We start from the raw sequence: 16060 nt of genomic DNA, 5'->3' as shown, positions 1-16060 counted from the left end.
CTGATCCATCCTGAAGACAAACCCTACATCTGCCTTGTTTTGGAAGGGGATCGACTCGTGCGGCTATGGCCTCGATACCAGTCTGTCGATGTGGTGTATTCATGCATCTTGAGGACATTGAGGAAAGATGGTTGATCGCAAGAAGAGACACTCGTGACTAGATCATATTCTCAGCTCTGTGCCTATCATTGAAGGACCGGTCGGCCCTTGTGGCGGAGTATGGTCTTAGGCCATTGTGAACGATGACAAATGGCATGGCAACTCGGCGAGCAGCCCTGATAAGACGAGATGGAGAGGACTCCCATGGAAGAACGGCCCCCCAGAGCGGGGAAGTCATAACTCGGTCATTACTAAAGAGGATTCAGGAGATAGAACGAGGCCCATAGTCCCATAGGTAGGGGTAAGAGACGTCGTGTATCTCTAGGTTCCCTCACGTACCATTAAAGTCCATCTGGTACTGGCAACTTGAACTCTGTCACTAGACTCGTGGCAGCAGTAACCTTGCCAAATAGAGCAAAGACTTCGAGTCCCAAGTGGCCAATGACTACTGGATCCCAACGCCGTGTGGTCTTTGTTGCTCTCTGGTTGCCCTCGGACGGTTCGGGCACAGGAGGCTTTGGGTGAAGGACATGACATGACCTTTGGGGTATAAAGGCCCTTAACAGCTCTTGGTGAGACTTGGGCGTAGGAATACATAGAGACGTGGCCGATGAGCCCGAGCAATCACCTCTACAAAACCTTTGCTGCCGGGTCCAATGGCCGAGGGCCAGCCGCAGAATCTTCGATAGCGCTGGCCCAGCAAGCCCTACTTGGTGTGCAGAGAACATGGTCCCGTTCAGGCTTTGGTTGAGAGCACTGACAGAGGCTCAGCTAGCGCCATGTACGATGAGCTTATATTTGCCATCGAGGATAAGAGTACCAGGGGCAATGGCTGGGGGCGTGGCTATACTGTGCTTGAATGCGTCGTAACGAGCGACCTGGGTGTGCGGGTCCGGGCGAGGAAATAGCAGATATTCAAGGTGTGAGTTTCAGGGGGTTGATTGCGCACTGGTAATCCATGAATGAGAGTGTCACCTACGAGATGACGGGGCGGACGAGCCCTGAGCCGAAAGGGACAAGGGGTCAATCCCCTCTTGAAGGGTCCATATAGCCCCAGTCATTGGGCTCTTTTAATCAGAATTATTGCCTAAGAGAGTGATGCGAGCCAAGCAATAAGTCTGCAACCGTGAATTGGAGGAAGGACAGGGTCACCGAGGGTTGCCAGTGCTGGATCCTCTGACAAGCCTTTGTTTGGCGGGAGTTTGATAGTAGACGTACTGGAACCACCTACAAGAGGTTCACCACTGGTTCCAGTAAGCTCCCGAGGACACCTTGAACTTGCCTTCTCTGGATTGACGTCTTGAGGCGGGCACGGAGCTAGTAAAAGATATGAAAGAGAATGTCGATCTAGTCTGGCTGGCTGTCGAGGCGGCCGACAATGGCAAAGAAGGAGTACGTAATGACATCGTCGTCAGTGTAGACTTATCCTAGCCACCTCAAGCCCGCCCATTGGAGGCCATCAGCACGAGGCTGCTGCGTGACTGGCAGTCATTCCTACCTGAGACGGCTGATGCAGGAGTCTTGCGAAGGCTAGGCATCTCGAAGAGAAGCGCGGTTACAACGATCACCTCTATCAGCAGTTGTGAAGTTTGCAACGGGATCACCAGCCCTTAAGTCTGTGCTAGTGATGAAACTTTGAAACCAAGAGGGTGGAGGCGAGGAGTAGGGACCGAGCCCAGCCCATCTTGTGAAACTACTGTTACTGCCGGGTAAGATGGTGAATTGAACAATCCTAGTATGTTAATCACTATACCAGATAAACTGCTCACTGGTCCCCCTCTGTCGCTACGCGGTCGTGGAGTGACAAAAGTCCTACTAGGGGGAAGTTGGCAGGGAGTAGAAGGTAGGGGGTTATGCTGATGTGGTTGTCGTCTACCAGCCTGCGAAATACTGGCGGCATGTTGAGCATGATGTACAGAATCAACTGTGGGGAGAAGATAAGCATAAGTATAAGTGTGCCAGGGCGACTGTTAGGCTGGCACGTCCTATGTATATCTGCGGGGAGAGAAAAGGTTTATACCGAGATGTGGCCAGGTCTCTCGGAGCCATGGGAAAGGAACTAAGGAGGCTACTATTTCTTCTAGTATCAGTAGAGTGCAAAGTTTAAGCAGTTTCCATGCATTCATTCCTCTTATTATGCCCAAACATCGCTAAATAGGTCTGCGGCCCTCAGGCTGCGTCGGGTTAATGGCCCATGTCGAAGAACTAGTTGATGGGGTATAGAGAGAATTTATACCTCTAAGAATGTAGCAAATAGGAAAGGTGAGGTCGTGAATGCAGAGAGCCTTGATACATCTCCGGCCCACATCCCCGTTTGTCTTACCCCAGGCGATTAACAGCTCCCCGGCTTGCAGTTTCCTTGGACCCTCTGGCATAGGGTGAACTTACAACGCATCCAAGGGCTCACCTTGGCCACGGTCTCCGAGTTTGCCCGCCAGGCCAGGAAAATTCACGACGGAGGAATCTCTAGGCTCGAGATGATCAGGGGAGAACTGCAAACCATCTACCGCAATTAGTACATTAAACACAAACATAAAACGCCTATCCTATTTCTTCAAGATTCAGCGTCATCCCCTCGGGCTAGGCTTCCAATCCGTTCCAATTCTACCCCAGTGGGCCAATATTGTCCGATATCAGTGACCAGGATTCCCACGGTTATCCCAGCACCTCCCGCACGATATATCCGCCTCTCATGCGGGTCAGCCCAGGTGGTGAGTCTTGCAACATACCCTAGGCACATGATAGTGAGCTCGTAAGGTACGGACTTTATCAGGGGCTCCAGGTATGCCGTTATATAGGAAGCCGGCCAAGCTAACCAAGCCGATGAGTGTTAAGGTGTGGTTGATGGCAATGGCACTCTAGGGCCGTTAACCACAGGATCAAAGAGGGGTGTCCAGCCTCACTGCAGTTTGCCTACAAGTCCACACACTTCACTTCATTCGATACTCCGTCTCGAAAACAAAGATGCCTCCAAAAAGATCGGTCGCGGTAGACAAGAGTTTGACTTGGATGCAAATGAAGAGCCTGGGAGAATGGCTCTTGGCCCATCACCTTGCCTCGAAAGATACAAGGAAACAGAGCCCGCATGGGAAGGCAAGAAACGAGAGGAACCATTGCAGTGCCAACTCCCAGCATGTTGGAAGATATGAAGCGTCCATCAATAGTTCCTTTGACAACAAAAACGACAACTTTCATGTGTAGCCCCAGTCCCTATGGGTTGTTGCACTTGGTGCGATAACATGGAATTTTGCAGCCTTTCTCTGCTCATAACTACTAGCTTCAACAATGTAGAACGCCTTGCATTGGCCTCAACTTTGTCCCCTCTTTGCAGCTTTGACCCAAAATCTGACGGTTAAGAGCGGAGTCATTCCCAGCTCTCGTACGAAGCTTACCCTTGAGCGTGGTTGATAATGGCAATGTCCTAATTGGCGTTACCATAATCAACGGCTACATGGGATATCAAAAAAAGAAATCAGTATTTGCATTTCATTTGATCATTTCTCATCTCTGCTAATACTTGCGAACCTTGGAAGAGCGCGTCAGGAATTTCTCTGGGGCGAAAAAGCACCAAGTGAGTTTCTCACTGTGGCTGGTCATTTTCAGTGCCTCTAGGGGACTGGCTTGTCCCTGGATTCTAGCTATATTTTGCTTTGCGTTCGGCTATTGTGCGTACGGAGGACTGTAATGCCCCTGGGGCGCATTTCCCATGACCTTGGCCCCTTTACAGTGTAGCGTGTCCGCTTCGACCTCTCTCGAGCAGACACAATGGCGCTTCACTCACTGATGAGGTCGCTGGTACGCTCGCGTTCTAGCACCTCACATACATATGCATCACAAATTACGATGTAAGCATCTTGATCAACTGGGAATCATCCTGTCATTTCTGATGGGTAATTTATACTCTAACCTGCACTAATCCACTGTAGTTTCCACTCTCAGTAAATGAAAACAACCCCTAACATGACCCTCTGCCTTCTTCTTCGTGCTAGAGAGTGGGTGTTCTTTGTTCTCTTCATGCTCTGATTCCTCTCGGACTTCCCAACTTGATGAGTATTCTCACTTGAGGAGACGAGAAGAAACTGGACCGCTCAATCTGTTCGCTCTTCGGCAACGATAAGAACCACGTCTGCCGAACGAGGACAGCTACTGGCAGAGAATTAAATACCTGGGCCTCTTCATATAGATGCTTAAATGCGAGTACAAAGGCCACTAAATCCTCCTGACTACCCTGGGCGCCGCTCCGGACTCAGGCCAAGATGCAGGTCCTGCCAGCAGACTCAACAGCCACTCCCTCTTCCCCCCCGGAGCATCAAGTACAGTGCCCTGGTCGTTGTTTCAGGGATTCCATTTTAGCTTTCATCAACAGTTTTCTTGGCTGTATCGAAACCGCCCTCTGCATCATATTCGCCTACGGTGTCTTGAGATGTATCTTGTTCACCGTCGCTAAATTCCTCGCCTGTCTGCGTTACGCCGTGGCCAGTCTGACTGTTCATGGCTCTACTACCGATACCGACCGGACCACTCTTGATGTGCTCGTCCCGCTTCCTTGGAAGATCTCGCCCCTGGTAAGCGACATATTTGCCCACATGTCATGACTGTTTTGCTTGAATCCAGCTTCTACAATAACCAAGAACACAGTATCTTGACACATCATAGCATTCTATCTATCTTGTCATAAAGAAACTAAACGACTTTGAGCACACCTAAGCCGAGCGCATCCTTACAGTCCCTCGCACCGAGCGCAGATATGAGTCTTCCCATCAACCACAACAACTTCAGAGCCCGGTGTCAGGTCTGGGGTAATAGGATTTGCAAGGTTGCCACAGCCGTCGGCGCCCTGAGCCTGGTCAAAACTATCAAAGAGTGTGCATCTGGCCGCGGCATTGACATCGGCGTTTAATATGACCGAGGCGATTGTGTCACCTTCATTGAGGGGGCTCAGCAGCACGACATCATTAGCGTTGAACCAGAAGGCGACACCATTATTGCTGTCAACGTTTTGGTAGTTGACTGTCCCGACAGAGGGTCGGTTGCCGTCGTCGCCATCAAAGTTGGGAGTGTTAAGCCTTGAGTCCAAGCTTATATCGCGGTCTGCACCGTCACCGCCGTCACCGCCATCGACTTGAGCAAACGGGAAACACTGGCTAAATAGCTCCTCATTAACCTCTGCGATGGTGATTTCGTTGGGGAGGTCATTAGACCTGCCCTGGCCTCCAAAGATGCCGAACGAGACACCAGCGCTGGCAGAGAGCGTTACACCAGCGGCGGCATTAGGATCACCACAGACTCCAAGGTCGGAGGTAGCTTCCACTGCGGCTCTAGCTTCGAGAGTGGGTGCTTTCAGGTCAATACCGAAAGATCCCGCAAGGGAGTCACTACCAAACAGACTGGCCTCGACAGCCGCGATAAAAACTGGCCCGATGCTGGCGGTGAGCTCGACTGAACCGCTGACAGACGGGTCACTAGGAGTGAACTGAAAATCGAGATTATCGGAACCTTCTCCAGTTCCGATACGAAGAGCCCTATCATCGGCTGCGGTGACTGCACCTCCAAACTGGACTTCGATGGAGGCCGTAACAGGCCCGATGCTTCCACCGGCATTCACACTAATCAGGGGTGCCAGGGTTGCGATTCCGGGAACGTCAAACCCAGCAAGGGGAATGCTGAGAAGTTCTCTGTTGAAGTCGAGCGAATCTGTGAGGTCTGCTTCAAGCTTTAGGCCCAGGCCAAGGTTGATGCCAACCCCGTCCCTCGTAGTAAGTGTTGCTGAGACATCGAGACTCGGGGGAATGAAGCCAACATCGAGGTTGGCTGTGAAATCAACCCGGCCAGTCGTACGGCAGTCAATACAATCTAGGAGAAGCCTAGCAGTATCGTTGATGGAGATTTCGGCAATGTTCACGTTGAAAGTCTGCGAAAGGTCCACAGAGCCGCTGGTTTCCTGTCGTTTCCCAATGCCAGCGCTAGCTGGGTACGAAGTACTAACTTGCACTTCGGCTTTCTCCATGACCTCACTCCACTGTGTCGGCTTTCCGGAGAGGAATGCACGCTGAGACTTTTCGTTATAGGAGATATCCTGGATCAGGTAGGTCTGCCTGCGGTTGGGTCCACCGCATTCATTGCCATCCACAACAACAACAGCGGCATTGTTGGGGTCCTGGGTCACCCATAGCCAAGAACTTCTTGCTTTGTTCAGGGCATCAGCGTTCTTGAAGCCCACGTGAAGGGCAGAGTCAGAACAGTCGAGAGAATCAACATAATCGCCAAGACGAGCCAAGTTGAGCATCTTATTATCATCCTTGGGAGCACAAGTCATGTTGGCAAACGCCGCTAGTGATTGTTAGTAACATATTAAGAGAAAAAGCCTGTGTCTTGGTGTGACTTACTTCCGTCACCCCAGTAGAGTTCTTCTGATTCGTACAGAGCTGGATCAGGCTGCGAACCGATGCCGCCCCAATTGGTGAGCGGCCAAAGAGTACGACGACCACCAGTAGAGCTACTGCATCCTTCAGCCCCTACGGCCCGAGGACTGGGCATAGTAGGATAGGAAGCGACCATCCCAAGGAATCTCATGATAGTAACCACTTTGATAGAAGACATGATGGCGGCCATGTTGTGAATTCTGACAAAGGGGCAGAGAAAACAACAGCAAAAAGGCCCTCAAGTAAGGAGAAGGTATAAGGAAACTGATGTGGGCATAGAAGACTGTAACAGCTAGTCAAAATCTGTAGGCTGCTTGAGCTGAAGGTATAGTTCTCAAGCCGGCATAGGTCCCTCTTAAATACTCATCTTGACATTCTATCATATTCTGAGCCAGCCGGTTTTATCAAGGCGATAACTCTAGTGTAGGGTCCGACCCACTACCCCAAGAGTAATCTTATTTGTCAACCAAGGAATCCATCCTTTGGAATCAACCCCAAGATTGCCTGGGGTTGTGGCAGAAAGCAACTTTTCGATAACTGACCCTGCAGAACTTTGGTTGTGGCGATGGCCCAAAGTTCCAACAGGATTGTTGACTAAAGAAAACTAAGGATAAATGCTGGAAGGCTGTGTGGCAGCTGGTAAAGAAGGATCTGGGGTTACGCATAAGCCTACTCGGTTATGGGTCAAGACCAGGGAGGCAGCCAGTAACCGGTAAGCTGGTCGAAGGATTTTAGTTAAATTTAGAAACCTTGTCTTCTTCTTTGAGAGGCGAGTAAGTGGATAGTTTAATAATCAAATTTCCTTGTAATCAAGCACTATCCGCAGGTAGCTTGATGATGGTTCGCTTCAGGGATCTGAGATCAAATCAAGGATTGCCCTGTAGACGTACGTATGGCTTCAACTTCGAGCCATTCAGACGATGACTATTTTCAAACGATGTCATTCCTCTTAGACGAATTCATCTCATCTCAAAAAGATAACACCTCGTCAAAACACAAAAAGGACATAGACCAGAGCAGACAGCCGTAGGTTGGACAACAGCCGTTAGTAACTTGGGCGTGGATGTATGCTTGATCGATTTCGGAAATGTTCGGCATCGGTTAGGATCTCAGATGCCCAATGTGACAGATGCTTACTGCCAAGGCCTGTCAGATAAGCAGAATCCATGCCTCAGTAAGCATTTCAATCCAATATGGGAATGTCGGCTTTAAGCTTGTCAGCAATGACTGCAAGGATGTGGGATGGATGTTCTTTTGTGCCTAAACGGCTATAACACTGCCTCAGAAATATGTACTAGTTCATGCATAGCACGTTTTCAGTATTTAATCTAGCGTCAACACCATGAAATTAATAATACGACGTCGATAACATAGGCCAAACCCCATTAGCCTTAGGCAAAGCCGAGATGAAGGGTATAGTTCAATGGCGTCATGCCTGTGATATACACATGATGGCCCTCTAGAGTAAGGTTGCCCCCGTGCCAGCTGTACTGCTCACCAGCATCAGCTTGAATAAACCCTCTACCATTCCCTGGTCCGAATGTGATCTTGTCACCTTCCAGGCTATACTCTCCCTCTCCTTCCACAAGTCGATATTTTGTGACCTCGTCGCTATCAATAAACTCGTCTACTCCCGTGAAGTTTCCGCCCTCGCGGAAAGTGAGTTCAAATGTTAGCTCAACATCCTCTTCACCTGTCACCTCAAAATCGAGGTCATACCCAGCCTTGGTCCGAGTCATCTTCACATCTGTCTTGAGGCGGCGCACACTAGTAGGGCGGTTCGTAAAGTCCAGCATGGCGTAGAAGCGACCGTCAACAGACTTGGAAAGGTCGTATGTACCGTTTTCATCGCGGTGCTCTGCCGGAATGGGCAGGTAATATGGCACCTCGATCTCGCTCCCCAGGGTAATGACACCGTCATCCGTCAATTCGATTCCATTGGACCGGAAATGGCCCATGCTGAAGAAGTTGGCACTGAGGCGCACAGCCTCCAGCACCGCCTTTCCGTTCCACGCGCGAAACATGGTCGGGTTTGTTGAGAGGCCAGACCCCATGCGGTTGTAGAAGTCGGTCTTTTTACCATCCAGGTCATACCAGTCTGACCCACCAAAAGCTGACACTGTCAGTTTTCCACGTCGCGCACGTACAAGGCCCGCTGAAGCATAATGTTTCTCAAAATCAACAAACGGGTCTTCAGATTTAGGTAGTTGAGCCGCTAGTTCGGGACGTTCGATGACGTTGGCCAGGAAGTCGCCAAGTTGCGGACCAAGACGCTTCTCAATCAAGCGGGTAATGGCAGCGAACCGCCCGTTGTTATCGAGCAGAGCAAGCTCGCGGAATTGAGGATAGAAATTCTGCATGTTGTCTCCAGCAGGCTGCACCTGATCCTGGCGACGGCTCTGGATAGTTTCCATCTCGCCGTTTGGCTCTGCATGTTGAATAGACAATTCGAGGTTTCTGCGAACATAATCGACGAGTTGGGTGCGGTTGAGCTCATAAGCGACCGTCAACAGAGAAGGGTTTGACACGGCCGAATAGTAATTCGGGCTGCGCTCCGAGTAGATGCCATCGGCGTCGATATCGATTCCTTCGGCGAGCCACTCGTCGATCCTCTTGATCAAGCCAACATGTCCTGTGATGCTGGAGATGCGCGCCAAAGCACTGCATATCTTCCATCGATGGTTGGGGGTGTGAATGCCGCCTTTAGCGAGACCAGGGGCAGCCTTGACAAGGATACCACGCATGAGCTTTGCGATGGGTCCCGAAGCATCGTGGTCGTCTCGCTCAAGTATGCGCACCATTATACCAAAGTCCTCAATCAAGAAGCCCGTATCAGGTGGTGAATGGCGATTTCCGACAGTGTATGTGCCATCGCTGTGCTGAGCTTTTTTGAGGACATTGAGCATCTCCTCGATATGGGGAAGTAAGGATTCATCGTGATAGTACGTCGAGTTCGGCCAGACGAATGGTGTCACCAGTTGACGAACCCCACGCGTCAACGCCCTTGGCGAGCCAGTCAATGAGGCATTCTTCCCATCGATAACCATCTGAACCTGCCAGTCGGCAGCTTCGGTGAGAAGCTTCAGACTGGTCCAATCGCGGGGTGAAGTAGTAGAAGCAGAGACAGTGGTAGTGACAGCAAGCAAGGCCACTCCCAGGGCCTTGAAGGCGCTGAAAATGCTAAAAGGATGCATGGGATAACTGACGAGGGTTGTTATGGGTGCATTGACTACGCAGGGGCGCTCAGTCACGATAGAAACAGAGGTATAAATACAACATTAAAGACTGCCAAGCCCTCGGTTCGGTATATTAGACACCGAAATCGGCAGACCTGCTCTTGGATCATTGTCCGAGTCTCTTTTCGACTACTTCCCCACAAAGTAAAGCTCTGACTAGACACCTTCTTCGTTTAGATTAGACTGAGCGGGGCATCAAATATTAAACCATCCCTCATTCGCTGGTTGGTCAAGCTGCAATGTAACATGGCTTGCTTTCAACCCGGGTTATCCAAGTCACATTCGCATTCCCCTACTTGAGGAGATATGCTTAAAACATTTCACAGAGATTCCTTTCTTACAAGTCTCCTAACAGTCCCAGCTCGTCTCTGCCAAATCTCGTGTCTAACAGGCCTTTGACGGGATCAGCACCCCGCCTTGTGTAAAGTTTGGAGAATCCAGCTGCGTTTCCTGATTCGTCAAAAAGAAGAAGACAGCCGGTCTTGTGAGATAGGTAAGTAGGGTTGAACGCTACATCACCAAAGGTTATAGTCTAAGCCAGTGATTGCTCGATGGTCTTCAAATCATGAAGATCCCTCCGCAGATCGAAGATCTTTGGGAGATCCATATCGTGTTGCTAAAGTTGAGTCTTGGTGGACCAAATTGGAAGATGCCTTGGCTTGATGATTAGCGAAACGTACGTTGACACCCAGGGTCGACATCTCGAGAATCTATGCTAAGAAAATGTGGATGGTAAGATGTTTGTCCGATTACTCAGAGCCGGCCTTCTCCGATCGTAATGCCTTGACGTTGTTTCTCATGTGCGGGCCATGAACAGCTGGGTCTTGACAAACTGATGCGCCGTGAGTCGCGTAAGCCCATCCCGAATGGATCTGATTCGTCCATCTTCGAAATTGCAGAGCCATTGAGCCCTTCGCAGCAGTCTAACGCGTGAGTGCATAGATTACCATCTTGGGAGATAAGCACAGGCAGATTCCTTTTTGTCGGGGTCCTCATGTATTGCATAGCCATGGGAAAGTTCAAAGGTCCAAGCTCATCATCATGCACGGTCTGTCACTCCCAGAAACCGAAGTGTGACGGGGTGGCTTGGAGTTGTCGATCAGACAGTCCAGGAAGTGTCCGCATTTCCTCCGGATTTGTGCAATACTCATTGAATGCCCATCTCAGCGCTAGGCATGAAATCTTGGATCAAATATGCTGCCTCAGGTAAACTCTGCATAGCATGTATGGACAGATTGGCGCCGGGAGGACTCGTTGTTTGAACCTCACTAACGATGAAAGCTTCCCCAAAATCGATGAGGATCATTGTATCTCTCGCTGTCACGAGCGTTGGACTGTTGCCGAGCCGGATAAGGTGGATCGTTCATCGAGGGGCCCTACACCACAGTCGATTGGGGGTTGAAAAGGAGCCAATAGTGATGAGAAATAAGAAGCCAGTCGGCCAAAAAAATGACATGAGCTAGAAGGCAGTGGAGGGGAGGAGGTGAGGGAGGCATCTGGATACGGGCTGCTACCTTTCGCCTGATCAAAGCGCAACCACCTCTTGCCCGTATTGCTGTTCTCGATGTGCTGTATTGGTTAGGATCCAACAAGTTCCCGAGTTCCCGTGCGTGAACGAAGAAGGCTTATCGCCCGTATTGAGATACCGAGAGCGCGACTCCATGTCTTTCAATTTATATACATGCACCCCATGTTACAATGTTGCGTTAGCCCGGGCTCTTCTTGGTTACCCGCCCCGAAAATACCCTGGAGCCAAAACCATGTCTTCTCCCACCTCTTCCTCTCCGCGACCGTGGACTCCGAAGGTGCTGCAGCAATGATGCTAGGTAGCCCCCATCCTTCTTAGCCTCATCCATATTTACCCTGTGTCCATCCTGGAGCGTGTAGTTGCGGAACGCTTCGAAATCATGCCACACCTTGACCTCCTTGCTCATCCGTCGCGCGTCGATCAGGTCTACAATATTGACAAGGGTGTTCTTCAATTGCTTCTTGCATTCTGGGATGGAGTCGCCTGGAGGTATACGGACCTCCTGGCATAGATCTTGATACCCCTCGAGTTTTTCTTGTTCTGTGAGCTCGTGGGTATCGCCTAGTTGCCGTGATTGAGAAAAGTAGTGCAACTTGAGTTCCTGGCGCATTGCAATGGTGCGCTCCCGAGTGTACAACTGGGAGCCGGGGATCCAGTTCTGAGACGACGCGAGGCGGCCAAATTCATCATCGAATGAAGCGTCATCGTTGGGTGTAAAATTTTCAAATTTGGCGAAGTGGGATTGAGATGGCGGCGGGAGATTCGGATCCTCTCCATTGTCTGACATTTTAGGGACTACGTAGTTTTCCCTATAAAATGCTGGTTAAGAGAGGGAGAAGTATGAAATCCGGAACGGCTGGGAACACAACACATGCCGCGACGCGGCTTGGACGCGTACTTGGCCCCTATTCGCTAGACTTGCTAGTTAACACACCCACATTCCCACTCAGACGACCCTGACTTGGGATGGCGATTGGCGCTAAACGCGACGCGGAAACACGGATCAACATGTTCGCGATCCGAAATTTCCATGCCATTTATGCATAAGTTAGCTACGTTTAATCTTGTGCATGTGTTTCATAAATCAGTCGAGGCATCACAAGTGAATACTCGTAGGGATACTTCCAGTGTAAATTAGCTTCTATTGGGTTATGAGAAGAACGGTAGGTGGACCATCCGGATTAAACAGCCAAAACTAGGCGTCCAAAATGGCCTTGGTTTAGAGGCCAAACCCTAATAACCGTACCACCGCTTAAGCCCCCCTTGGGATGATCGATGTTATCTCCTCTCAGAGGAAAGAGAAAACTGTGTCAATCCATTGCCGTTCTTGGTTTAATGGAAACCCTTGTCGAAGACCTCATTGTCAGCTTGCTTGACTTACTGCAGCCACAACAGCCCCGTCGAAGGGCTACACAGGGGCTGAATGGCGGGCAGCTGACCACGTAGCGAATGCACAGGGCCATCGTGCAATGACACTTATGACAGACTACCATGTCAGCATCAAGTTATAGTCACACAGACCTGGCCCCCTCCGCGGAGATTGCTGAGACCAGATCCAATGATCTTCCGCAGCCGGTCAAACAAGCCACTTATGAGTTTTCGAATCAGGACAGGAGTATCCCGTCTCGGCCAACAACCAATTTGGAACGTGGTTACTTTGTTGTTTCTTTTCACGCAACCAGAGACAAATCAAATCATCGGCCGCCGGCCTGACATCCACTCCCTCCGTGCCTTTGAGTGGGTGTGAACTCGGCCTCACTCCCTATCAATACCTTAAATTACAACCGCTCGCCTCAAATTATCAAACAGCTCTTCCTTACCACCGCGAGCTTCTAGAGTGTTGACTTGCTGATATTATGGCTGACATTCTCAAGAAACTTCAATCTCATGGCGCAAGTTGCAAGCGGCGCCCTCCGGCAGGATGGCGACGTCCTCGCTGCGAAGCTGTTGCAAGCGGCGTTGCGACTTAGTCAGGCCTCAATAGAAGCCGACGTGGAGCATATCAATGACTTCCTACAGCGGGCTATTGGAATTATGGCTGGTGGAGAGAACGATAGCGCTGAGAAGTTCAGAACATACCTAGAGAGCATTCTCGTAGATCTCTCTAGAAGATGGTGGTTTGGCTTAGAACAGCCTCCGTCGCCGACAGGCTCTGCCGTGTCTCCTTTGGCAACCGCGAGCGAACCATATGTCGCACTCTACGTTAGGGACAGCACAATACCCCTGCTGTTCTGCGACATCTTGCCGACGTTCTGGGGAACCTGGCTTGACACATCAGTGGTCCGTATAGGGTTATGGTTAGCCTTAGTCCTAGGGTCTTAGTAATCAGTGGTCTATATAGGGTCAGGGTTAGCCTAGGTCTAAAGGTCTTAGAGAAAATTTTTCTTACTTTAGAAAAATACCTTAAAATAATTCTAGAAAAATTAGCTTTGCGATATATAGGATATAACCTATACTATTAAATAGCCCTTTTTCTTAGGTTTATAAAAATATATAATTTTATTATTTTATAATTAAGGCTAGCTTATAATAAGCTCTAAAAGATTACTTAATAAAGGGGGTATAATATTAACTCTATACTTTTCTTATTAATTTTTATTATAAGCTAATTAAAGCCCTTAAGTAGTCCTATTAGTATTATACCCCCCTTATTAGTATTATAACCCCCTTATTACCCTTAACCTTAAATCTATCTTTAAAATCTCTTAGGGATTTTTTTTTTTTTCTTTAAAAAATTCTTAAAAAATATTTATCTCTAAATCTCTATTTTATCTATTATTATAGCTTTTTCTTTTATTACTTATTAAGCTTAGGCCTAAGACTAAGCCTATAAATATTACTAAAGAGTTATAAAAACTTATTAATAATAAACTCTTATTAAAATTTATTTATAATCTTTTACTTAATTTACCTAAGTTTTTCCCTAAATTTTATTAATTTTTTAATTTAATAAGCCTTTTAGCTTAAACTTTTACTTAATATTTCTCTTTATTTTATAATAATCCTTAAATAATATTAACCTTATTAAACTCTCTTTTATACCTGTATTATAATAAAATTAATCTTATTATTAATTTTCTTTTTTTATTTTAAAGCCTAATAAGAATTTTTCCTCTTAAGAATAAAATTAAACCCTATATATTATTTCTTTTTTATTAACCTAAATAACTTTACCTAAATTTAAGCTAATTCTTTATTAAAACCTATACCTTTTTTAATTATAATCTTAATAAGAGCTTACCTCTTAGGCTATTTTAGAGCTAAAGCCTAAGCCTAAGACTAAGAATTAGCTATAACTTATATTATAATTAATTACTCTATAAGCTATTTAGGCTAAAAGCCTATATTATTTAATAAGCTCGCTATTTTATTAAAGCCCTTATTTTAATTTAAGCCTCTCTCTTTATTATAGCCCTTAGCTCTAAGCTATTTTAATAGGCTAGGTCTAAAAGACCTTATATTCGCTATAATCTACTTAATTATAATTAAGCTTAAGGAGCTAATAATAGCCTTATTATTATAGCCCTTAAGGCGCCTTAAGCCTACTAAGGGCTAATTTTATTAAGACCTAGAGATAATATAAATAGCTATAATAATATCTTAATCTCTCTATGTAAGAGAAGATTATTTAATATATTTAATAATATTATTAATAAAAGAGCTATTTATAAAATATTAGCCTAAGGGATTTATTATATAAAGAAAAATTAAAATTAATTTAGCCTAAAATTATTATTTAGATCTAGGAATAAATTATAAAAAAATATATAGAATTACTAATTATTATAGAAATATAACTAGAGGAAAAACTATTAAGCTACTTAATATAATTAATTATATAAGATTAGGCTATACCTTAAGCTATTAATCCTAACCTTAATAATAAATTAATCCTCTTATTATAATCCTTATTATTATTATTATTATAAGGGCTAATATTTTATATTAATTTTTCTTTCTCTTAGCTATTAAAGGTAAAGAGAGAAAAAAATATATTAAGTTATAAAAAATCCCCTAGGAATTTAATTTTTTATTTTTATTTTAAAAAATATAAAATTAAAATAATATTAATTTCTTAAGAGAAAAATATTAAATTTATTAAGTAATTTTTTTTCTTTTTTTTTCTTTTATTAACTAAGATTTAGCTTACCTTTATTTACTTAAGCTACCTAATTAAAATATATTTATTAATTATCTCTTTTAAGAAATAACTTATATTATTTTAAGATTAATAATTCCTTTTATTTAATTAATATATAAATATATTACCTTAAAGACTAACTTTTATACCTTAAAATTATATTTTAATTAAAAAAATATATTATAAATAACTCTAATTAAGCCCTATTACTTATAAAAACCATCGATTAAGCTATTAATAGTTTTTTTCTATAAAAGAATTTCTTTATATTAATAGACTATAGGGTAATTAATAGTTTTTTTCTTAATTAGCTAATAGTTTCTAAAAAAAAGGGTTCTAATAGGGTTAAGGTTATATAAAGAAGATATATATAACTTTAAGCTATAAGGATTTTAAAAATTAAGTCTTTTTTTTATAGTATTTTTCTAGAACTAATTATTAATTATAAAAGAAAATTAATAAAAAATTTAAGAAGATAATTAATATAATTAATATTATACTAAAACTCTCTAATTATTACTATAATCTAGCTACTTAGCTATATTAATTACCTTATTAATTATAATTAGGGTTATTTCTTAGCTAATAAGCTTTAATTTTTTTTTTATTTTTTTTTTATTTTTTTTTTATTTTT

At 45.6% G+C, this 16060-nt stretch overlaps 4 protein-coding genes across 4 annotated transcripts; 1 reads left to right on the top strand and 3 right to left on the bottom strand.

The window, feature by feature from the left end:
- Window positions 1–4819: 4819 nt before the first annotated feature.
- Window positions 4820–6711, bottom strand: NECHADRAFT_88666 (uncharacterized protein; the record flags this gene model as incomplete). The annotated part of the gene is made up of 2 exons (XM_003040777.1): window positions 4820–6429; window positions 6486–6711. 2 exons carry the CDS (start codon window positions 6709–6711, stop codon window positions 4820–4822), a joined length of 1836 nt encoding a protein of 611 aa, XP_003040823.1.
- A 1201-nt stretch (window positions 6712–7912) lies between these two features.
- Window positions 7913–9715, bottom strand: NECHADRAFT_55410 (uncharacterized protein; the record flags this gene model as incomplete). The annotated part of the gene is made up of 1 exon (XM_003040776.1): window positions 7913–9715. The coding sequence occupies one exon, from the start codon at window positions 9713–9715 to the stop codon at window positions 7913–7915; it is 1803 nt and encodes a 600-aa protein (XP_003040822.1).
- A 1748-nt stretch (window positions 9716–11463) lies between these two features.
- NECHADRAFT_55411 (uncharacterized protein) lies at window positions 11464–12081 on the bottom strand (the record flags this gene model as incomplete). Its single annotated transcript, XM_003040775.1, has 1 exon — window positions 11464–12081. A coding segment is annotated over one exon (618 nt), but the record flags the coding sequence as incomplete, so codon positions are not given.
- A 1091-nt stretch (window positions 12082–13172) lies between these two features.
- Window positions 13173–13764, top strand: NECHADRAFT_88663 (uncharacterized protein; the record flags this gene model as incomplete). The annotated part of the gene is made up of 2 exons (XM_003040798.1): window positions 13173–13582; window positions 13752–13764. 2 exons carry the CDS (start codon window positions 13173–13175, stop codon window positions 13762–13764), a joined length of 423 nt encoding a protein of 140 aa, XP_003040844.1.
- Window positions 13765–16060: the final 2296 nt, after the last annotated feature.

Source organism: Fusarium vanettenii (genome assembly GCF_000151355.1).
Source record: "Fusarium vanettenii 77-13-4 chromosome 15 genomic scaffold NECHAsca_57_chr15_1_0, whole genome shotgun sequence".
Classification (NCBI taxonomy): Eukaryota; Fungi; Ascomycota; class Sordariomycetes; order Hypocreales; family Nectriaceae; genus Fusarium; species Fusarium vanettenii.
This window is presented reverse-complemented; position numbering and strand designations above follow the sequence as displayed.